The 20,292-nt window shown below is 49.1% G+C and overlaps 1 protein-coding gene across 1 annotated transcript in view; it reads left to right on the top strand.

The window, feature by feature from the left end:
- Positions 1 to 354: 354 nt before the first annotated feature.
- The window catches only part of LOC144174648 (uncharacterized), a 71,212-nt gene continuing 51,274 nt past the window's right edge, over positions 355 to 20,292 (top strand). The window contains exons 1-4 of the mRNA XM_077703435.1: positions 355 to 693; positions 12,646 to 12,920; positions 15,759 to 16,175; positions 18,664 to 18,897. Of these exons, the coding sequence (XP_077559561.1) occupies positions 627 to 693; positions 12,646 to 12,920; positions 15,759 to 16,175; positions 18,664 to 18,897 (993 nt within the window). The 5' untranslated portion in view covers positions 355 to 626. The remainder of the gene's footprint in view (positions 694 to 12,645; positions 12,921 to 15,758; positions 16,176 to 18,663; positions 18,898 to 20,292) is intronic.

Here is a 20,292-nt window from a genome sequence, read left to right as displayed (position 1 = left end):
ATCCCCAGTGGCCTTCTTTCTGGCCGCTATGCCACTTCCTGCTTGCCGATTTCAGGGGCGGCTTTCTTCCATTCACTCTTCGCTCGCTCGCGTATCGATGGTGGACGCGCCCTTCCACGCTCATGGCACAAGGAGGCCTGCACGACTCGTAATACGCCGACTCTGGCATCGAACACTAATTGCTCGCGCGCGCAACTATTAAGAGCCGGCCGCTGAGGTCGCACGGTATCGCAATCGAGGAAGTCGGGCGAGAGAGAGAGAGGGGGAGGGCGTGTGCGCGCATCCAAATCTTTTTCCTCTCGTCCAGGTGAGAGTCGAATTGCAAGCGTACAGGAGGGGTGAAGCGTATATGCATGCATGGACAAGAGGCGCCGGCGTATGCGCATACACGCCGCCGGTGGGTTCCTCTACGACGGTGCGTCCATATATGCGGAGGCCGATGACGCGTCCCCTTCGCAACGGCGGCCTTGGCGCGGCCGCAAACGTTACTTGAGCGGCGTCGGTCGTGGGCGACCCCGCTACGGTGGGAAGCAGGCGCGGGCGATCTGTCCCCCGGTTGCGGTGGTGGCCACTGCGGCGGCACTCGCGGCCTGCCGGCCCGCGCCGGCGCTGGGACAGGCGACGCCATGGAGCTCCGCATCGGACTCGACTACGTGGTGGAACACCCGGAGTACACGCGGACCCTGGCCACCGGTGAGAGAGAGAGGGAGGGAGGGAGGCGCCCTCACGGGCCGTTAAATTCCGCGGTCACGCCTGCGTTCTGAGTCGATAACGGTAGCCCGGGACGATCACAATGCTTATCGCGGTGGTTACTTTAAAAGGCAGGATGGCACCCACGGGCACCGATGGGTGGGTGGTAAGAAGTTGCGACAGATTCAGCAAGTGCTTGTCACTGGCGTCGTCTGCTCGTATTCATCAAACGTACGACATTTTTTTTTTAAATTTAGGCTCTAACATTTGTTTAAAGGCAATTAACTGGCCCCATTTATTCATTATAAGCTAGACACGCGATTGGTGTCCACCGGTGCAGTCGTACTTTTATCTGATCCTATTTTTTCATTTCTTTTTTGTGTTAAGTTAGTCATTAACGTTCGCTTAAACGGCAATGAACGCTCCCCGTTTCTTATTACAAGCTAGACCTGCGATTTGAATTCACCGGCACACAGTCAACTTGGGTTTGCTTTTATTTTTTCATTTCTTTACTTCGTTTACGCAATGCGTCACTATTTATGCAGTCAAAAATACAGCCGGCGTCTCGATCCAAATGATCTAACACTCCGTCTTGGGCTCATGTATATTTCTCCTCCTCCCTCGATCCGTCTTTCATTTTTGCTTGCTTCTCTTCCTTCACGCTTCCTGTCTCCGACGAAGCGTATAGGAAGACATGTCATAAAATGGAAGTGATGATTCCTTTCAGAGCAGAAAAGGATTGTTCTCACCAGACGAAATAAAATTATGGAACTCTATAAGCGAATTTCGGAGTGCCTCTTCCAATTTCAAGTCAGCGCAGGCGGCGCGGGCGCTCTGCCGTCGAGGTCACGTACTCTTTCGCCAGTCGCGGCGCATGAATCACAGCCAAAATGAATTGTCCTTCAATACCAGAAGGACTCCACGCTGAAGGAAAACATTATGGTGGGGACTCGGGCTGGGCGTGTAACTTCGAAAAACTGTCAACCGGTGGACTACCAGGAGGATAGAATGGGGTACCGAAAGACGGGACTACAGAAGCAAGGAGGAGGTTAACTCGATCAAGGTACAAGACAAGAAAATTTAGGGGCAGAAAATGAACTCGGACATTTCCAACGTCCAACCTCTACGGGAGCGGTGTTCGTCCTGTGATGCACACAAATAGTCTGGTGATGACGACGACGACGACGATGATCATGATTTGATAGGAAATTCCTACAGTCGTATGCGTGGGAAATGCCGTCCGACGGTATTGTAAGCACTCCACTATATCGACATCCACCGGCGTTTCGTAACAAATTTGCCGCGTCTGGCCCTACATCCCTCTAAATAACGTAAACCTAGGCAACCTAATCTAAACATGGCATAGCATGACCTAACACACACAAGGAAATCATTTAAAATATCAAAAATAACCTAAGACATAAAATTATAGTTTAATTTAAGGATATAAAAAACAACAACTGAGGCAATACACGGTCTCGAACCGCAGTCCTTAGGATGATGAAGCTAAGACAGATCCTATACACTACAACGACAGACGCCTCGGCTGGTGCTAGCCTAGTCTTAAATATTCGAATGTCGTCGGGCGGCACACTAGAAACTGCGGCGTGGGAATTAGGAGTGGGTTGAGGTTGCGGCAAAAAAGATAGAAAGCAAAGGAAGCAACAAAAACGAGGAACTGTGCTGGATGCTTTGGTATAGAGAAGCAGCAAGCATAGAATGACCTTGCGGTTCTTATCGCCGTCCCGCGTATACGTGCATGCCTTATCACAGTATTCGAACAGAATGGCGCTGAGTCCAGCGCTGGACAACGAAATCAGTAAACCCCGTTTATAACGAGATCACTTTATACGAAGTGTTTCTTGCTTCCCGGTGCATTGCATTGAGAAGAAATAACTTCCACCTTTAGCGGAATGTCGTTTATAACGAAGCTGGTTTTCTGTCGTGAGGGTTTGTTATAACGAGAGTTATTTGCTGTATGTTATTTGCTGTATGTATGTATGTAAGTTGGCTGGTAGGCCCCTTTTCTGTGTTGGTCTTTGAGGACCTGCATTTTTTTCCGTCCATTTTTTTGTGGCTAAAACGCCTTCGCGGTTGTACTTGTTTGTGAGGGTTCCCTCGTCTATGAAGTCTGTTAAAGCTTGGACACCCTTTGTCTGCGCCACGGGCGGCTATACTCGGTGACAACTTAAGAACGGCACCGGAAGTTGCCGTTGTGCCTTATCACTGTAGCCGGATGTTTCTCCGCGCGGCGCAAGTAGGGCGTTACTGGAAATGTTTTGAACACGGCGTGAGCCGTTCCCGTGATTTTTTGGACTTAATATGCTTATAAACGACTCCAGTGACGACAAACAAACTGCGTGAGACAAGGCAGACGATATCGCGCATTCTTAGCAAACCCCTTTCAAAACGCGCGTGCACTGACGTCACGGGTCCGGCACTTTGGCGGAGTGATACACTACATGAGGTGGTGCCGTTCTTGAGTTGGTGCCGTTCTTGAGTCACGGGCGGAATCTTTTCGTTGTTCAGAATTCATCCCCGTATCCATAGCAGGATTATTCTGCTGCCACCTTGTTCATAAATGTGAGCAAGACATCTATAATTATGAAGGCATGAGGGCTCGTTTGAAAAAAGCCAGTGCGCACGCCCGATATTCCTTGGGCTGCCAGGGTGTGAAGCCTGTATGCGGTTCCATCTACCGGAAACGAGTGTGTTGCCGTTGAAGCGGCGTTGCGAAACTGCCATCGTTCGGAGTGCAAGCCGTCGCAATATTGAGCGACTCCAAGTCAGCTCTTCAGTTGTTGCCGCTGGAGATATGCCTATGAAAAGACCATGCCAGCGATGTTTACATCATCTCAAGAGTCTCACGAATGGCGTTTTCACCGTCAAATTCCGGTGGATACCGTCGCACGCCAGTGTAGCGGAAAACAAACATGCTCGCCTTTTTTCTAAAGCGACCAAGAAGCCTTATTATCAGCTTCACTTTAAGCAGCCGTGGCGTCCACCACATCAACCTGCCGTGACGAAGCGCCTGCGAAGAGTCGAATCCTGTTTGCTTTACCGAATAAGAACAGCCTACTTAGAGTCACGAACAAATGAAACGCGAACACGGAAATATGAACCAAAACACACAAATATCGCAATTTGTTTCCATGCAAGTCAAAGTGACGCGTGGCTTGGTTACAAGAATAAAGTTGGAAATTGTGGCTTTCCAAACATACCATAGCCCGCCATTATTGGACCTCAACGAACAGAATTTTTCAGTTTTGCGTGTTATGGTTCATATTTTCGTGTTGGCATTCCATTTGTTCATGACTGAACATCCGTTTCGCCGTTCAAGGTCAGCCTTGCCTCATTCCCTTCATTCCCCTCGTGTTGTGCGCCTGGTGAAATTGATCACTACGTCATGAACTGTTACAAACAACCTGGACCAGTGGATCGGACGAACTTTTTAGGGGCGAATCCCCTTAGGAACAGGGGCTGTTGGCGTCTCCTGTCATCGTCATCATCGTAATCATCGTATCATGTAGTTACGGTACTAAAACACCGGGAAACTCGTTTACGCCTCGCGCTAGAACGTGACGCGTACTAAAAAAAAAAAAAAACACCGGGACACTCGTTTACGCGTCGTGTTGGAGAGCTTCGTGCTTAAAAGACAAGAGACTTTTACAGCAAAGCTGTATACCTGTCCTCCCCTCCCCCCAAAGGTTTCCTCTCCGTTGGAAAAACGCCAAGGCGCCAAGAATACACTTATGCACTGCATGCTTCTCCTCTCCCCAGGTTTCACGTTAGTGGAGATGGCCCGTATTTTACAGTACTTCCTTTCACTTTGGCATGTTGTTCCCATAGCTTCCGTGTTTCTCCTTATAACGGTTTGTCAAGGCCGCCCTGACCGGCTTCAGCTCCGCTCTCTGTGACAACACTTGAGGGATCAATTGTGATAACACCGGTTATATTGTCACGTACGTAGCAAGAAGAGAGCTGTGGGCCCAACTTCCGGGTGAAGAGAAGACGAAGCTGTGCGGGGAACACATCCTGAACAGGCTCTCTCAGTATTTTCGGCCAGTCTATGATATAGGCGACGACAGAAAAAAAGTGGGTGAAGTACCCGGTCACCGAACTAGATGTTATGGAGGTGGAATGGATCCTCACGCACTTGAGGGGCCACATTTTTTCCCACAAAACTACCGGATCCCTTACTCAACGCCTAAGGGAAATGCGTCGAAATCAATGTAATGCTGATAACTCTCCGAGTATTGATGACGGCGACAAGTGCGACGAGTTATATTCATCTTTTTAAGGCGAAAGTCTTGAAGGGATCATGAAGACAAAACACTACTTCGATCAGTTGGAAAGAAATTTGCCTTTGGTAACTTACTCTGCTCCATCAGCCGCAAAAGACGTTTTTTAGCCGAAAAACTCTGAAACTATGGACTTTTTTTTGTCAACTTTGTCCTGCATGCAGTGACGTAATATGAACAAAAGTGGCGTAATTTGGACCAGCACTAAAAACAGAGGTGCGTTACCCGCACGTTCGTGATACGATAAAACGGAACTAGAGGACCTTCTACAATCGCCCAACCACGTTTCTCGGTGGTTGCATTGCCTGGCGGCAGCCATTCCCACCAACAATACTCTGTGACGTCATAGAGAAATCGCCGGAAAGTTGCTAGTGTGTCGCCACTGGTTCATGTGCTTTTTTAAATATATTCGTTATTTGTTTGAAGTTCACGATAAAACTGGTACTGTTGTTATCGTGACACAGGAGTCATTTTAATGAATTAAACTTGATTTTATTCGTCATGGCCCCTTTAAAGGGACCCTGAAACACTTTCTGTAAGCGCTTTCACTCTTTTCTTCGCGTCTGGAACCATTGCGAAAGCTATAGTCATCGCCAGCACGGAGCGGCACTGCGTGATTTGCTCGTCGCACCAGATGCGCCTTCCATTCCTGCTTTGTTTTGGGGGCTTTTTTTTAAGTTACTATCGAAAAGCGTTCAATGCTGCAACTGAAAGAAAACCGACCAACAGTTGCTACACAGCCTTAGTGACGTAATTCGAGCCGTCGAAGAACGTCAAGACCGGGAAAGAGAGAAAAATCTCATGAGCGAGTTTCCGAGTTATCTGATATGGGCATAGAACAGTTATTCTTGGCTGAGGTACTTTGCGACCCCCTAATATAAGTACTCGGTGTGTTGGGTGACTACGTTCTGCAAGCATTTAGGATTTCAAAAGAAGTTGAAAAAAGTGTTGCAGGGCCGCTTTAATATATCCATTGTTTGTTTTAAGTTCACGATAAAATTGGTACCGTTGTTATCGAGACAAAGGGGTCATTTTAATGAACCAAACTTGAACTTAGTCTGCATGGCCCCTTTAAATCGCTATGTTTCAAGCATGCGCTTGTGAGGTTCAGGAAACAGGGGGAATAAAAAAAGTTGCAGTTTCTCGGCGCGGTGCCGAAGCGCGGGATTGCATGCCAGGAAATGGAAACAGCAGTGCAGGAGGAGGGTCGTGGTTGGCGACGATTGCGATCGAGTTGTGCAGTGACTGATCAAGGGATGAAGGGCGCGGCCGCAGAGTTCAACATAAAGTTCAACAGCGGGTCAACAGAAGGTCCAATGAGACTTCCGCCTTCACATTCTTAGTAAATGAAGGAAGCTCAGACTAGCGCGTAAGACCTGAAGGTAGCGAAGCTGTACGCAACCGTCGTGACCATCATCACGGTTTAAGTCCGCGATTGCAGCCGATTTGCTCCTTCTTCGTGGCCGCAACGACATTTACTCCATCACTGTGGCTATAAGTGTGAGCTTCCTTCCTTTTTTGAAAGTGATACTAATTGGACATCACCTTGGAGTACGCTATGACGTGTATTTCTCGTTCAGAGAAAGCGTTGCCCCAATTACGGAGAACGCTGGAGTTTTTTTGTTCTTTTTGGCCAATCTTGGCCAATCTCCCGAAGTGGGCATGCTTGGCTTGACAAACGTGAGTCGGGGACGCTGGGCGATCGCCGCGAACCACGCATAAACGAACGCTCGGATTTTTTTTCGGTTTTGTTAACTGCGCACAGCATTTGCTCAACCGCTTCGCTGTTAAAAGTTCAAAGCGTTCAAAGCATCCCCCTAGATTTTTGGACCCCCTGCGTCGGCAACGACGATGATTATTTTGCCGTTAGCGCGCGGGTTTGTGAAAGGATGAAGGTACCTCAGTGGCTTTAGCAGTAAAATATGAATTCTATGCCTGTTTGCTTAATTCCCCTGCGCAAAAACTGCCGCCAAGGATGGAAATGTGTTTGCCGTGGGCAAATGTCTGCCAACAAAGAAAATTTTGCATAAGTCAGTCCTCCTTTAGTTAAGGAAGCGATACAACGAGATTAGCTCTCTGCGATGTATCCTAGGATGATCCGAACAATTGTGAATCGACATAAAAAAATGGGGCCTCAAATTAGGCCTCTATTCGCCTCACACACACTCACGTGGCTGGGTTTGCAGGCAGTACCCATCGACACAGCTTGCCGCAGTCCTCGTCCAACTCGTTGCCATTTCTCCTTGTCGAACTTCGCGTAACCTTACAATGTTACAAGGGAAAGCATAGCTGTCAGTACATCCCGTGTTAAAAATTGCTGCATCCATAAGAGGGCTGCATTTCGTTTTCATTGTTCATTATGAGCGCACATGCATGTAGACGCTGGCGGCATTATCAGGGTGCAATTATGTGCATTTAGTGTGTGTGTGTGTGCGTGTGTGTGAATGCGGGCGTGCGTGCGTGCGTGTGTGTGGCTTGGTGGGTAGGTGGGTGTGCGTGTTATAGGCACACAGGTTTACCACTGAGTACCGCGAATCTCCTCCTTGCGTCTTTTTTTATTTTTAATGGTTTAATTTCCATCGGAATTGAAAATAAAAGAAAAGAATATAGAGAAGTGAGACAACTCTGTCCCGCTTCTGTGCCGTTCTATTGTGTCTTCCAGAATACGCCACGATGCAAATTTTCAGCGCTCCCACAAGCTGTTGTTCTCAGTTTCCGACAAGAATTATACCGGCCAACCTCCCCGAACTCCGAGAACGTGCCGTCGCTTTGAAGGCCATCGCCATCGTGATAACCATTTGATTTTTCGCGGTCGGCGCGGTCGGGGCTGCTTTCGCCGGTTCCCGTCTTTCTTCTCCAGCCTGATTTACGACGCCGCACCTCTTCACTGACCTCTCGTCCACAAGGAACCGTAGCTGCACCCACCGCCGCTGTTTTTCCACCGCGAAGGCCTCAGCGGAGGGGACGACTTTACCAGCGTTCGAGGCAACTGCCGTTTCCTACTTTACGGCAGTTTAAGGAGCCCTCTTGAGCTTGCTTCAGTGCCATGCGCCAGCCAAGTCCCCCTGGTGTTGCCTATGCTTGTTCGCTGCTTTCACCACTCGACCTCCGCGTTGACTGAGACTGCTTTCGGAACGGTCACTCAACACTGGGTCCGAACGCGTCGGATCCTGAGAAGCACCGTGGCTGGTGGCAGGTATATAAAACCAAAAGGTTAGGCTGCGTGGCCGCGGCTTGGCGTCGCGAAGCTTGTTGCTTGAATACAGTACGTGCGCCGGTAAATTCCAAAACACCGGTAATTATTCATTTCTGGTATCACGTGATGTCTGGCTTCGCTAAGCCTGCTGGCTGCATGTTCTTCCCCCTCCCATAAGCCTTCCACAAAGCACACTTGAGGTAAAAAAACTGGCTGGCGATTATGATGCTCCCTAATGCGATATTTGGGTGCAGCAGCAGTGCGCTGAGGGAGCACTGACTCGTGAGTTCTCTCGACGGCAGCGATGATGAGCCTCTGCGTCAGCGGCGCAAAATTCGTCTCAGGAAGGGACCGCGACCCGCGTCTTAGGCAGGGAACGCCCACCATAGTCACGCGCACGCCGCCCTCACGTTTTCGCCAAGCATCGCGCCGTCGAGCGCCTCGTGCGGGCACAGTATACTGCCCCCTCCCCTCCCCCACTGCACACTTTCGGAGAACCCTGGCTCGCGCCGCCACAGCAAACTTCCCTCTCCTCCCAATTTCGCGACACTCTCCTCCTTTGCTTTCTTTCATCGTTCGCTTTTTCTTTCACTCGTCGGTCTTGCCATCGTCCACTCGGTTACGATGGTGACGCGGCTCAGCCCAGAGGCGGCCGCCAAAGGGCTGCGCCCTAAAAAGAATCCTGATTAATTGTTACTTCAAAGAAATTAGGAAGAGCGAAGAATGGTATGACAGGTGATGTGTGTTTTATATCCTTATCCGTTCACACCATGTTAAAACCCTTTACCGCTCATCGGAATCCCATTCCTCTTACATTACTGGGGACGAGTGTTCGTCCGTCCACTGCATCAAACCCCAACCCTGCTCATAGGTTTTGTAATTTGAACTACAAAGCAATACTGAGCTGTAGGGAAGCACACTAAAAAATCCTCCTCCTCCTCCTCCTCCTCCTCCTCCTCCTCCTCCTCTCCAAAGCTTAAGCTTAATTAAGCTTTGAATAGTGTATTCCGCGTGCTTGCCATTACGATGGCGAGGATGGTGCTAACGAGGGGGAGGCATCACACACCTATACTTACGAATTCCCCTACGAACATACTTTTGTGCGCTCGCAGGAGCATTTGTACGTACTGTAAAACCTCGTTTCATGTTCACTGCTTAAGTGTGTGGGGAACACATCATACCCCGCTCTTAACAAATGATCGCTTATAACGAAGCCAGTTTCCTGCACCATGTACTGTATAACGCTTTGCTTGATGCCAGACATGCGTTATTTCTTATGACGAAAAAAATAACATTGAAAGCGGAAAGTGGAGACGCGGCTGAGTATGAAACCTACTGTTACGTCTAAGAGCAAGACCGCAAAGCTAATTGTAATGAAACAGCAGCCGAGGGGAATGCATGCGCTCATTAGACAGGGTTGTATTCCACGTCAAAGAGGGAAGCAACACTGAAGGGAGTTTACGAAATATGCCTAATTAATATGCCAAATTTAAGTCTAGAATGCATAGTCTATGTTCTGAGTTATTTCGGACATTTTGCGCGCATTTAAATGCGATGGCGGTATTTTTTTTTCACCGTCCTTGCCGCCTATTTACGACGTCAGCTCGTACGACCCACTCGGAATTTCTCGGGGAGACATTTAATCGATTGCTAGCATCTTTAACACGTAGAACGAGTGAGTAAAAAAAAATCGGTTTCGGCCACAAGGTGGGCGAAAACTAAAATGACGTTTTCTGTCCTTCTGAACGCCACATATAAACTAAGTCTCTACGTTGCTTATTCCTATTGGGAACTACGGGCTCGAAGAATGAATACAGAAAGGAAAGCCAGCAGTTAAAATGGTGCATTTTCTTTCTGTATGTTATCGATGGGCCTCTCTGTTGCTTGGGCTGGGCATTCCAGTATAGGGGTCGCAATGTTACAATCCTGCAATTTTTCTGCTTAGGCCCCATTTTGCTACCCTCCTCCGTAAACTCCAGCCTGTCCCCTCACATCCAGTTTTGAAATGATTCCTGCGATTCTGAACGCTTACTGTCCACGCATACGTGCATACAAGCCCAATTCAAGACACGCGTCTTAGCGAACAAGCTCTGTGCAACTCTAAACACGCACGAAGAGCTATGCCTGGCTATAAACTTTTATGGATACGGCGTATGCGCCACGCGACTTGGCAGAGTGTTACGAAATGATATATCTGTTCTGTGCTGCATTTTTTCCCGGTATGGCCAAGCAGGGGCTAACCAAGGAAGATGCGGTCGTGTTGTCGCAAAGTCTGGGAAATTACGGTAGTTACTGCGCAAGGGAAAAAGTCGTTCAGATGGGCCGCCTACGCTTTGTTATTTTTATTTGTTGAGAACGACTGTTGATTTCTATACGGGAAAGAAGCGCCATAAGCTCTAGGCAAAATGACGATAGCGAAAAGTGAGATGCGATGGCAGCCTTGTGTAGGGCGTTCTGGATTGATCTTGTGCTTCCAGGCGACGTTGTGTTCTGTGTTTTATCGGAACCTAGCCACGGGCAATTTAATTGCGGAAGAACGCGCACTGAACATTTTTAGTGCATAGCAGTTTGGCTGCCGCTACCATGGCTTGGCGGCGGCGACTGCGTGGTAGAGCAAAGTGTGGCGAAAGTGTGAGGGGGAGGCAGTGAGACACTAGAACCACGTGACATTTGCGCGGGAGGTTCAAACACGATTTTCAACAACATGCTCGGTGGGGGCGGCGCACTGCGAGATAGCGGCAGAGTAGCGCGCGCCGCCGTGCGTTCGCTGATAACGCGATCACTTCCTAAGACGCAGCAGCTATGCGCCGTGACCGGGAAGACTGCAGTTCGCGCGGCGCACAAATTTCGCATTAGGGAGTAGAGGAATCGTCAGCCATTTTTTTCGCTTCGTAATCACTGCGAGGTACGTTTTTACCAGTCGTGTTAGTTAACCAAGTTGCAGAACTCTCCGTTTAAAGTACAGTGAACCCTCAATAAAGCGAAGCTCTCAGGACAGGAAAATGGCTTTGTTGTAATAAATACTTCGTTAAAAAGGGTTGACATTTTCTTACTCGCTTTTCTTACTATTTACATTTTCTTACATTTTCTTACTATGCATTACAGTCGAAAACATGAATATATCAAATAACTGTTCCGGATCAAGCGATTTCGTTATAACAGACATTTACTGTATATAAAAATATTGCGAGCGTCACCCGCCTTTTTTTTCCCTTAATTTTCAGCGAATCTTGTGTCGGTAGGGTTTGAATTTGTCACGTCTGAGAACAAAAACTACCGATGCTCCACGTGTCTTACAAGCGCGAGGCGTTTGAATACGTCGTGTTTTCTATTAACGCCCGATGACCCCCACTGTCGCACGCAGTTGAAAGCATCATCAGGACCTCGAACTTACACGTCTCATCACTTGGGGACGTGTCTTGAATAGATCAGTTAATAACAGGCACCATTTTCGAGATCAAAACATGACTTGCACCCCAAGCATATACGTGTGATCGCTTGAACGTGCATTTTGGGTAGGTTAGTTATCAATAGACATCATTTCCGAAATTATTAGTCAAAATAAAAGAGTGTGTCTTTTTTAGGGGCGACCAACTTCAATGCTCACTATACAAAATTTCCTCATAGATTTCACCTAAATCATCTGTCGCCTGTATTTCGTACGCTAAAAAGCTTCGCCGCCACAGGGTGGAATGGCTGCATTTTTTTTTAACGGCCAAGCTGTTTGCGACTAGGATACAGCAGATAGTCTCCGGCGATAGAACTAGCGTAGACCAAGAATTTTCAGTGCACTGAAAAACATTATTACAAAATAAGAAGAGGTTCTAGGGCCTCCATAGTTTGATACAAGACGGTTAAATCCCCCTCCTCCCCCCCCCCCCAAAAAAAAAAAACCCTCCTTGGCAATATGTTTGTGTCTAGACGTGAAGCCGACTTGAAAGGGATGGGTGTAAACTGTTTTTGTGAGTGGCTTTCCCACATTATGTGTTGTTGCACAGTAAAGCTATAGCCACTCACGGAGGGAGTATGGCTTTAGCCCCCTTTATACTCCTTCACACTTATACTTTATACTCTGTCGCCGCCTGTTTCCCGAGTCGTATATACTCCTCACCACGCGCGGCGTGTGTCTCTCCCAGTGAAAGTGCGCATTGCTGCGTGCTATTCGGCGGCCACTTAAAAGAGGCGCACTAGAGCCTGCACAGTGATTGGCGCAGGCGCCCTATAAAACGTCACTATCCCTACCCACCAATTGTGTGCCTCCTTAGTCTATGGCGTAAAGATCGCGCAACTGTCCTTATAGTTGGACGTAGCAAATCCCCAATATAGCTATACCCCAATATAGCAAATCCCACCAGAGTACCAGCTTCACCGTACTTTCCTCTTCCCAAAGTGCGCATGGGGTGTGTTCGACGTGAGTTTTTGGAACGTGGTGCTTTAATGATCGTGCTATGCTTGCAGCGGCCGCGTCGGGCAACAGCGACCTGCGGCGGCAGGTTTGGGAGCTGCTGGTGGCGCTGTGCGTCCGAGGCGGCGAAGGAACTCGGAGGGCTCTCGCCACGCTCGATCAGCTGGCCACGCTGCGCGCCCAGCGCACGCGACTGGCCGCCCTGGCGCTCGCCATCGCCCGCGGCACGGACGACGAGGTGCCACCGCTGCTTGCGCTCGCCAACAAGGCGCTCAGCGGACGTGAGAGGGCGCGCTTACGTGCCGAGCTCAGGGCCCGCGGCTCGCAGGTGAGCAGAGACAGTCTAACGCCTACCATGCAAGTGAGGGAGGAATGTCGCATGGAGGCAACACCTGTGCCCTTTATGGGCATCCGAAATAATTAGAGTAACCTCGATGTTACGAATTCCCCCGTTTTTCGAATTCTCCGATGTTGCGAATTTCCCGAAATAACGAGCAAATTCGGACTCACGCCGCAGTTGACCACGGGTATAACACTTTCTCGGCGTTTTGAAGGTACCCATCTAACGAAATTATTCGTGGGTCCCGCTAACTATGTTAAATACAGTTTCAAAATAATTACTTTGAAGTTGTTGTGTTCCGACTTTGTCTTTCGTGCCGCTTGGTTTTGCTAGTTTACAGACCAATGGAGGCCATTAGGCGTAATTGCATGGGCAGAAACTGTTCACGAATAATGATGCATATTTGTACGACGTTAGCTTGCTTAGTTCGAATTTTATGTAAAGGTTGCTTTGTGGGAAATGTCGCTTTAGGGGTATGGTTTTACCAGCTTCGGGAAAGGTGCACTGCGAACTTGCTGAGTGCAGTCGGCATAGGGCCGAGTGAAAGTCACTGAAAAATGTGCGTTTTGGAGACCCAGTGGAACCATTTCAATAAAATGACGTATTATCATAACACAACGAGCTCTTGAGTGCTAAGTGCGCACGAAAACGTTGTAGAACATCCTAGAATCTAGAGTTTCGTCCGCCCAGTCGTCAAACGTTGCAGATCAACAGTCACTAATGGCTTTTGTCTCTGTAATGTCAAGCAATGTCAAGCAGTGGAAGTGAGGTCCTTGGTAGGACTCTCCATGAAACGTGATATACACACAAAACGCAGTTTACGTTTGATATTACCTCTGCAAACAACTTTTCAGAACACTCAATGAAGGTGATTTTAACACTCAAGATTATTGCTGTCTAACTGTGCGGGTAAGGCTGTTTACGTGCATTCTAACAAAAACTCAATGGCGTTGTCACCATGGATAATTATGGCAAAACTTAGGCTCCGGTTAACTTTGTTTTTTATGACACTGCTTTAGTGCAGCAAAGTTGCGTATTAACTTAGGTACAGAACTTTCAAAAGGCTGCGTCCCGTATTCTGGCATGTAACCGTCTTCTGGACCTTGCCAAGAAGCTCGTGTGGCATGAAGTTCTGGGCGGAGATATACTCCCCGAATCAGTATTTTCTGGTAAAAGCATCTTTACTGGAATTGAGTTGAATGTTTAAAGCTTTGAGACATAAACGGGATGCGTCGTTCCAAAAGGTTGGACATATTACGCTGCACGCAAAAATGGGCGTTACCTTTCGTACGTAACTGCCAAGCAATGGAGGTGAAGTATAAAGCGCAAGAAAATAATGCTAACCGAAGGGTTTGAGGAAGCCCCCCAAGATGAAGTAAGTTTGATGACTAGAAAAAATCCTCGGACATCTCCACTAACGGGAAACCTGGGCAGGGACGAAGCATGCAGTATATAAACGTATTCTTGGCGCATTGGCATTTTTGCCCACGGAGATGAAACCGGGGGGGGGGAGGAGGTATACAGCTTCGCTGTAAGTCCCGTGTCTTTGAAGAACGGAGAGTTCTAGCGTGAGGCGGTGCAAAACGAGTGTCCCGGTGTGTTCCTTTAGTACGCGTTGCGTTCTAGCGCGAGGCGTTGGAAAATGAGTGTCCCGGTGATTTATTCCCGTGACTACATTACACTATGACGACATGAGACGCCGACAGCCCGAGCACCTGAGGAGTCTTGCCCCTAAAATTACCATTCACCTAAACTTGTTACAGTATTTCTTGAAGCTCATAGTTTGCATGGACTAATGTGGTATTGAGTGACAAGTGGGAGGGTGAAACTGGTGATTAGGCCTAATTACGGGTCGTGATAGTAATATTGTTAAAACCATGGTCAACAAATTACATTCATTTGGTCGTGATTACTTTCGACAGTTACGGCTGGTTCCAGAGCGAAAGCTCATCTACGCCATATTTCCAAGGTCATTCATCGCGTCGCAATGACCTTGAGTCGCCGGAGCGCGAGTGTGGCGGGTGTGACTTCACGTCACGTGGTCTGCTGGGCAGAGGCTTCACAGCTGCGCTCCGAGCCACGGGATCACGACCGGTTTTAGCGTCTGATTTCGTCGGTGCTTGGTCGATCAGTCTCGCCGTGGGTGGAGCGGGCTGGGCCTTCTATGCGCGCTCTTCAGCTGAAGTGACAGGCTGAATACGGTCACCCTGCAGATACAGCTAGACGACAGGCTTCGGAACAGCAGGGCTGTGTGGTGCTTTCGGGCGATATTCCGTGCTTGCTGCAGCCAAACGGTCTGCCATTTTTTAACACGAAAGTGTCTTATTCCGGGATACACAAACATTTGAGTGACGTCATATCCGTCCCGGAAGTGACGCCAGTACAACTCAGCAAGCGGCCTGTAAAGGGTTCACGCCTGCATACGGGTTATTCTTGCGGGAAAGTAACCTTTAGAACCAAAGAGTACGTTATACTTAGGGTTGTTCGTTTTCGGGCTTTATATTTGAACACGAAAGTGTGTTATGTCGGGATACACCCAGATTTCACTGACGTCATATCCGTTACGGAAAAATGACGCCAGTACACCTGTTCCGAAGGGACCTGCCAGCAGGACGTCGCTTGCCAAACACAGCCACAAGACAGCCGCCGACCCGCAAATCATGCTCAGCTGTAGATTTCGCTGCACATTTCACTTTCGTGTTTTACCCATTCCTATGACGGATGAATCAACCACAATTTTCCCTTTGTTAGGCGCACACGTCGGCCACACGGGTAGAAACACGCAACCTTCGTCGCGAGTTCCCCAGTAACCGCGTCTCTTCGCAGGTACCCGCCGGCCTGACGTCCCCTCCGCCCGAGGAGAGTGGCTGGCCGTCGGGGGCCTCGGGTCCCCCGGAGACGCTGCAGCAGGCCTGGACGGCGCTGTCCACGCGGGCCGCCGGAAGCACCAAGCGCGAGGCGTACCTGCTCCGCGCGCTCCAGCGGCTCCTGGCCGACGACGCCTGGGACACACCCGTGCGCCAGACCAAGCACAGCCAGACGAGCCTCGAGGCCCTCGACCGCTGCGGGACGGCGCCCGCCGCCCCCGGCGCTGTCGTCGCAAGCGCTGTCTCCACGAACACGATCGCTACGGGCACCGCCGCTACGGGAATTGCGCCAACGGCATCGGTAGCGAGTGGTGACGGCAGCGAGAACAGGCGGTGCTGCTGCCACTGTCATCAAACAGCCACCGCCGAACTCAAGGTAAGCGCGAGGTCTACGTGCCTGCCTTGCAAATTCGGGCACCGCAAAGCATTTACACGTATACATGTCGCTCCAAAGATCGCGGAAACTTCTAAATAGCCCCAAACGTTTCCGGCACTGTCAGAAAAAAAAAATGCAAGGGTATTTTGTCACACTTGGTAGACTCCCCGAGAAAATGTAGTATACATGCATAACTAAAAGGACAAAGTGACGCATTTTTTCTTGCTTTCCTGCAAACGATGTCGAAAGACGATTGCATTTTCCCACTCTTGTAAGGGACCGCCATTTTATCTTTTTGCCGCTCTCACGTCCCCCTATTCCCGCTCTTCCTTTCCACACAATTTCCCACGACACTGATGTTCTCTTACCCTCCCCCATTCACTGTCTTCTTCCTTTCCCCACATCTGAACGCCATTCACTTCCTGTGCTTCATCTACATCGTACTTTTCTCTCCACCCCTTCCCTACTGTTACTTTTCAGCGCGCCGTTACCATGTGGGCGCGTGCTACAAGTTTGGTGTAGTGCGAAGAAGTTGTCGTGTGCTGCAGGAAAGCCTGTCCTTCTCAGACAAGTTACGGCAAACGGGATGTGTTTACACCTGACTCTACGAACAGACTGCGCTCGCCGAGATCTTCTTTCCCCCATCTCTCAGACCTCAGGCTCAAGGTTCGCCGGCTCTCACGAACCTGGGAAAAGGTGTTCTTGTTGGTCTGTACTTTGTTCGGGCCGTGTGCAAAAGCACTGTAGAGGCGGCGGAACCGCCGCCGCTTCTGTGTATAAATTCCGCCATCTGGGTAGTTCGAATCAGTCGACATTTGGGGCGGAATAAGAGCGCCGCCCTGCCCGTCAGCTCCATGCTGTTCCTGTATCGCCGCTGTTCATCTCTCGCCATGCAGTGAACCAGTTAAGTTTTGCTCTCGGCTCTTTGTCGTCAACACCAAGGCAGCGCTTATGCTCGGCGCTCGTCCACCACGATACCTCTACATGACGGAAGCGACGGAGCTCGACATGGGGACGCCTTCGCTAATGTAACACTACCCTCCCATTCCCCCTACTTTAATCTTGCCAGATCCTTCGCCAAGCCTGGTCACGCGATCCACTCGCGGGTTCAACTATTGGTAGCGATGAAACATTTATTGGTAGCATTGGCAGCGACTGAACACTTTCCAAAAATACATAACTTCTCTGATCGAAGCTATACAAAACCGGTCTGCACGTTTCATCTTTCAAAGATACAGCCGTCATCTTAGTGTAACTCAAAAAATTACGCCCATCTTCCCGCTAGGGAACCCTGATGTGATGCGACGCATCAGGGGGGAGCGTTTGGACTGACGCTGGTATTGGATCGTGTCAGTCCACTCGCTGAAGGGACTGTCGCTTTCATCACGTCTTCATTGGAAGAATCAAGTCAAGCACGCAGTCGTCAAGCAAAGTGACGTGAAGTCGAACGAGAGCGAGCGCTGACTGAACCGCCGAAGCGCGCTACCCGCTTTATATTCACAGCGCCTGAAGGAGAGGATACAGCGGAGGAGAGTCGCGCATGCGCGCACTTGCGCGACGGGAGCGGAGCGAAGCGAGCGAAGCGCGCGCACGCAGCTGTTGTTTATGATGATGAGACGGAGTGAGAGTGTTGCGCACAGCTGTCGGAGAGAAGAGCGGAGGAGAGTCGTGCATGCGCAGGTGGCGTGCGGTCGCCGCCGACGCCGACGCCGATGCCGACGCAGTAGGAACATGCCTCAGAGCAAGAGATGCGTCGCATCTAAAAATAAAGACTGATAACACTCTCGAACCCTTAGAAATACGTCGTTTCATTGGTATCGTTTGTTCACTTTACAAGTATGTAAACTGCTCTTATCTGTCACCACTTCCTGTCGAAGCTCCCGTACGCACGTCCAATAGGGTAAACAACCTGCGGTGTTTCAAACTCATTTACGGCCCCACCCAAGCATGTAACTTATCGGCGCAGCCTACAGCGGTAACATTATGGAATTATCTTCCCGACGCAATTGTTTAAATAGTTGTCCGTACACTATTCCGCAACCAAGTGTGCCAGCATTATTCATCATAAAAATGTAGATTCGCACATATGCACATGTGTTTTGCCGCATTTTTGCCGTTTTTAATGCCATGCGTACCCCTCTGTGCGTAGTGTATATGCTTTTTGCACTATTTGCCTGTGTACCTGTCGCATTTCCGCACATTTGTATTAGACACCATTATTGTAAACTACAGTCCGCATCTTCCATGTTAACTCTTCTGTTAGTTATACTGTATTACCATATTGTATTGTTTTATAATATGTTGCTTCTGTTCAGTTTGTGTTCCTACTTGTCTTGCCCCCTGATTCAATGTTGCCACGGGAACCTGTAAAATAACGTGAATAGACAAATACACAGATTGAAAAAAAAATTGCAATGCTTTTAGGGGCAATCTTGCACTCATCTCTTGCGGCTGAAGTGTCCGACTGCGTGCCCCCGCAACGTCGCAGGTAACGCCGGTGCCAGCGCCGACGGTCACCTTCTCGGCACCTGGGCCCGCTCCCCCCTCCAGGCCTCCTCCACCTCCTCCTCCCCCCCTGCCCGCGGCACCGCCCCCGCCCCCACCGGCTGCGCTGCGGGCCGCGCCGCCACCTCCCGAGCCGGAACCGTCGCTCGTGCAGTCCTGGCCGCAGCCGGGAGCCAAGATGCGCACGCTCAACTGGAACAAAATTCCCGCGCAAAAGGTGAACGGCCCTTTAGCCCAAAGCCTGAAGGCAAAATACAAGTTGGCTCGTTAAAAGACTGCTTTGTCACGATAACAGTGATAGCAATTTTGCCGCAAATTTCAAACACATAATCGAAATATTAAAAGAAACCTATGAAGCACTGGCGACTCCCCAGCCACTTTCCGGCGATTTCTTTGTGACGCCACAGAGTCTCACAGAATCTTGTGAGGTCACAGAGTCTCACAGAGTCTGGCGCGTCTAGTTCGTTCAATCCTGTCACTTGAATGCTAACGCGCAGTTAACACCCTGATAAAAATGTCTTTAGTACTGACCTCTATTGCGCCCCTCCTGCCCATATTACGTCATTGCTGTTTCTGAATATTTCTTGCGTGTTTCCGTAAACAAAACACGTATTTTGTAGCTGGACTGGAGCTGAGGGAGTTAACAAAAGCCGCTGGCTTTTGGTAACTTCCTTTCTTTCACTAGATATTTCAAACCGATCAAAGTTGCATTTTCTCTTCACGGCGGCCGGATCTTTTTTGATCTTAGCGAAAATTCAACTTGTCGAATCCGCCGCGCTAAGCCCAAGGACGCGGATTGGATCCGTCTGCGGTGGTTGCTTTTCGTACGAGGTGAAAAGTGAAAGCGCCCGTGTATATGAATTTCCGCGGACATTAAAGATCTCCAGGTGGTCCAAATTAATCCGGAGCTCTCAGTCCAGGCATAGCTTCGGCACGTTAAATTCCAGAATTTGGCATTTATTCAACTTGACAGCATTATTCGAAATATTTGGTTTGGTTAGTTCTAGTCGGAGCGAGCTGCTAGGGATCATTTGTAACACTGTAAAAGCAAGCATGCGGATGACGTTTGGGCTGCGGGGGCGGCAATGCTACTTAGTTATTCCTCTTTCTTTAATGCAAGCTCAATGGCAAAAAAATGCTAAGTAGCTGGATATTCTCTTTTTAGTAAATATGTCGGACACTAAGCGCCTCACAACGTGACACAGTCCTAAAAAAATGGGTCACTGTTTATAAATACGGCGTAGGTGTATATGGGGCGGTGATTATAGTCGTATGAATTAAGTCATCAAGATCTTGGGCGGGTTGTCACAAGATCAAGGAGAACACAGTTCGCAGTATGCCCTGACTGGTATGGCCGAGCAAGGCGTACGCTGAAACAAATTACTAACCGAGATCTAAAACAAAAACGCAAATATTGCTTTAAATAAAAAAAAAGTGGAAGGGGAATTGAAAATGTAGAGAGCAGATGGCGTCGTTCGAAGGAAATGATCGTTTTCAAGTGCAAATTTGAGGAACTTTAACCAACTGTATTCATAAATACCCGCTTAGTGCAGATAATCTCGATAATCTGGGTGTGTCGACGGAGAAAGTGCGACGAACGTCCGACCGAGAA

The sequence above is a fragment of the Haemaphysalis longicornis genome, unplaced genomic scaffold (assembly GCF_048455015.1).
Source record: "Haemaphysalis longicornis isolate Haplotype H1 unplaced genomic scaffold, Haemaphysalis longicornis Haplotype H1 scaffold_3, whole genome shotgun sequence".
Lineage (NCBI taxonomy): Eukaryota > Metazoa > Arthropoda > Arachnida > Ixodida > Ixodidae > Haemaphysalis > Haemaphysalis longicornis.
This window is presented reverse-complemented; position numbering and strand designations above follow the sequence as displayed.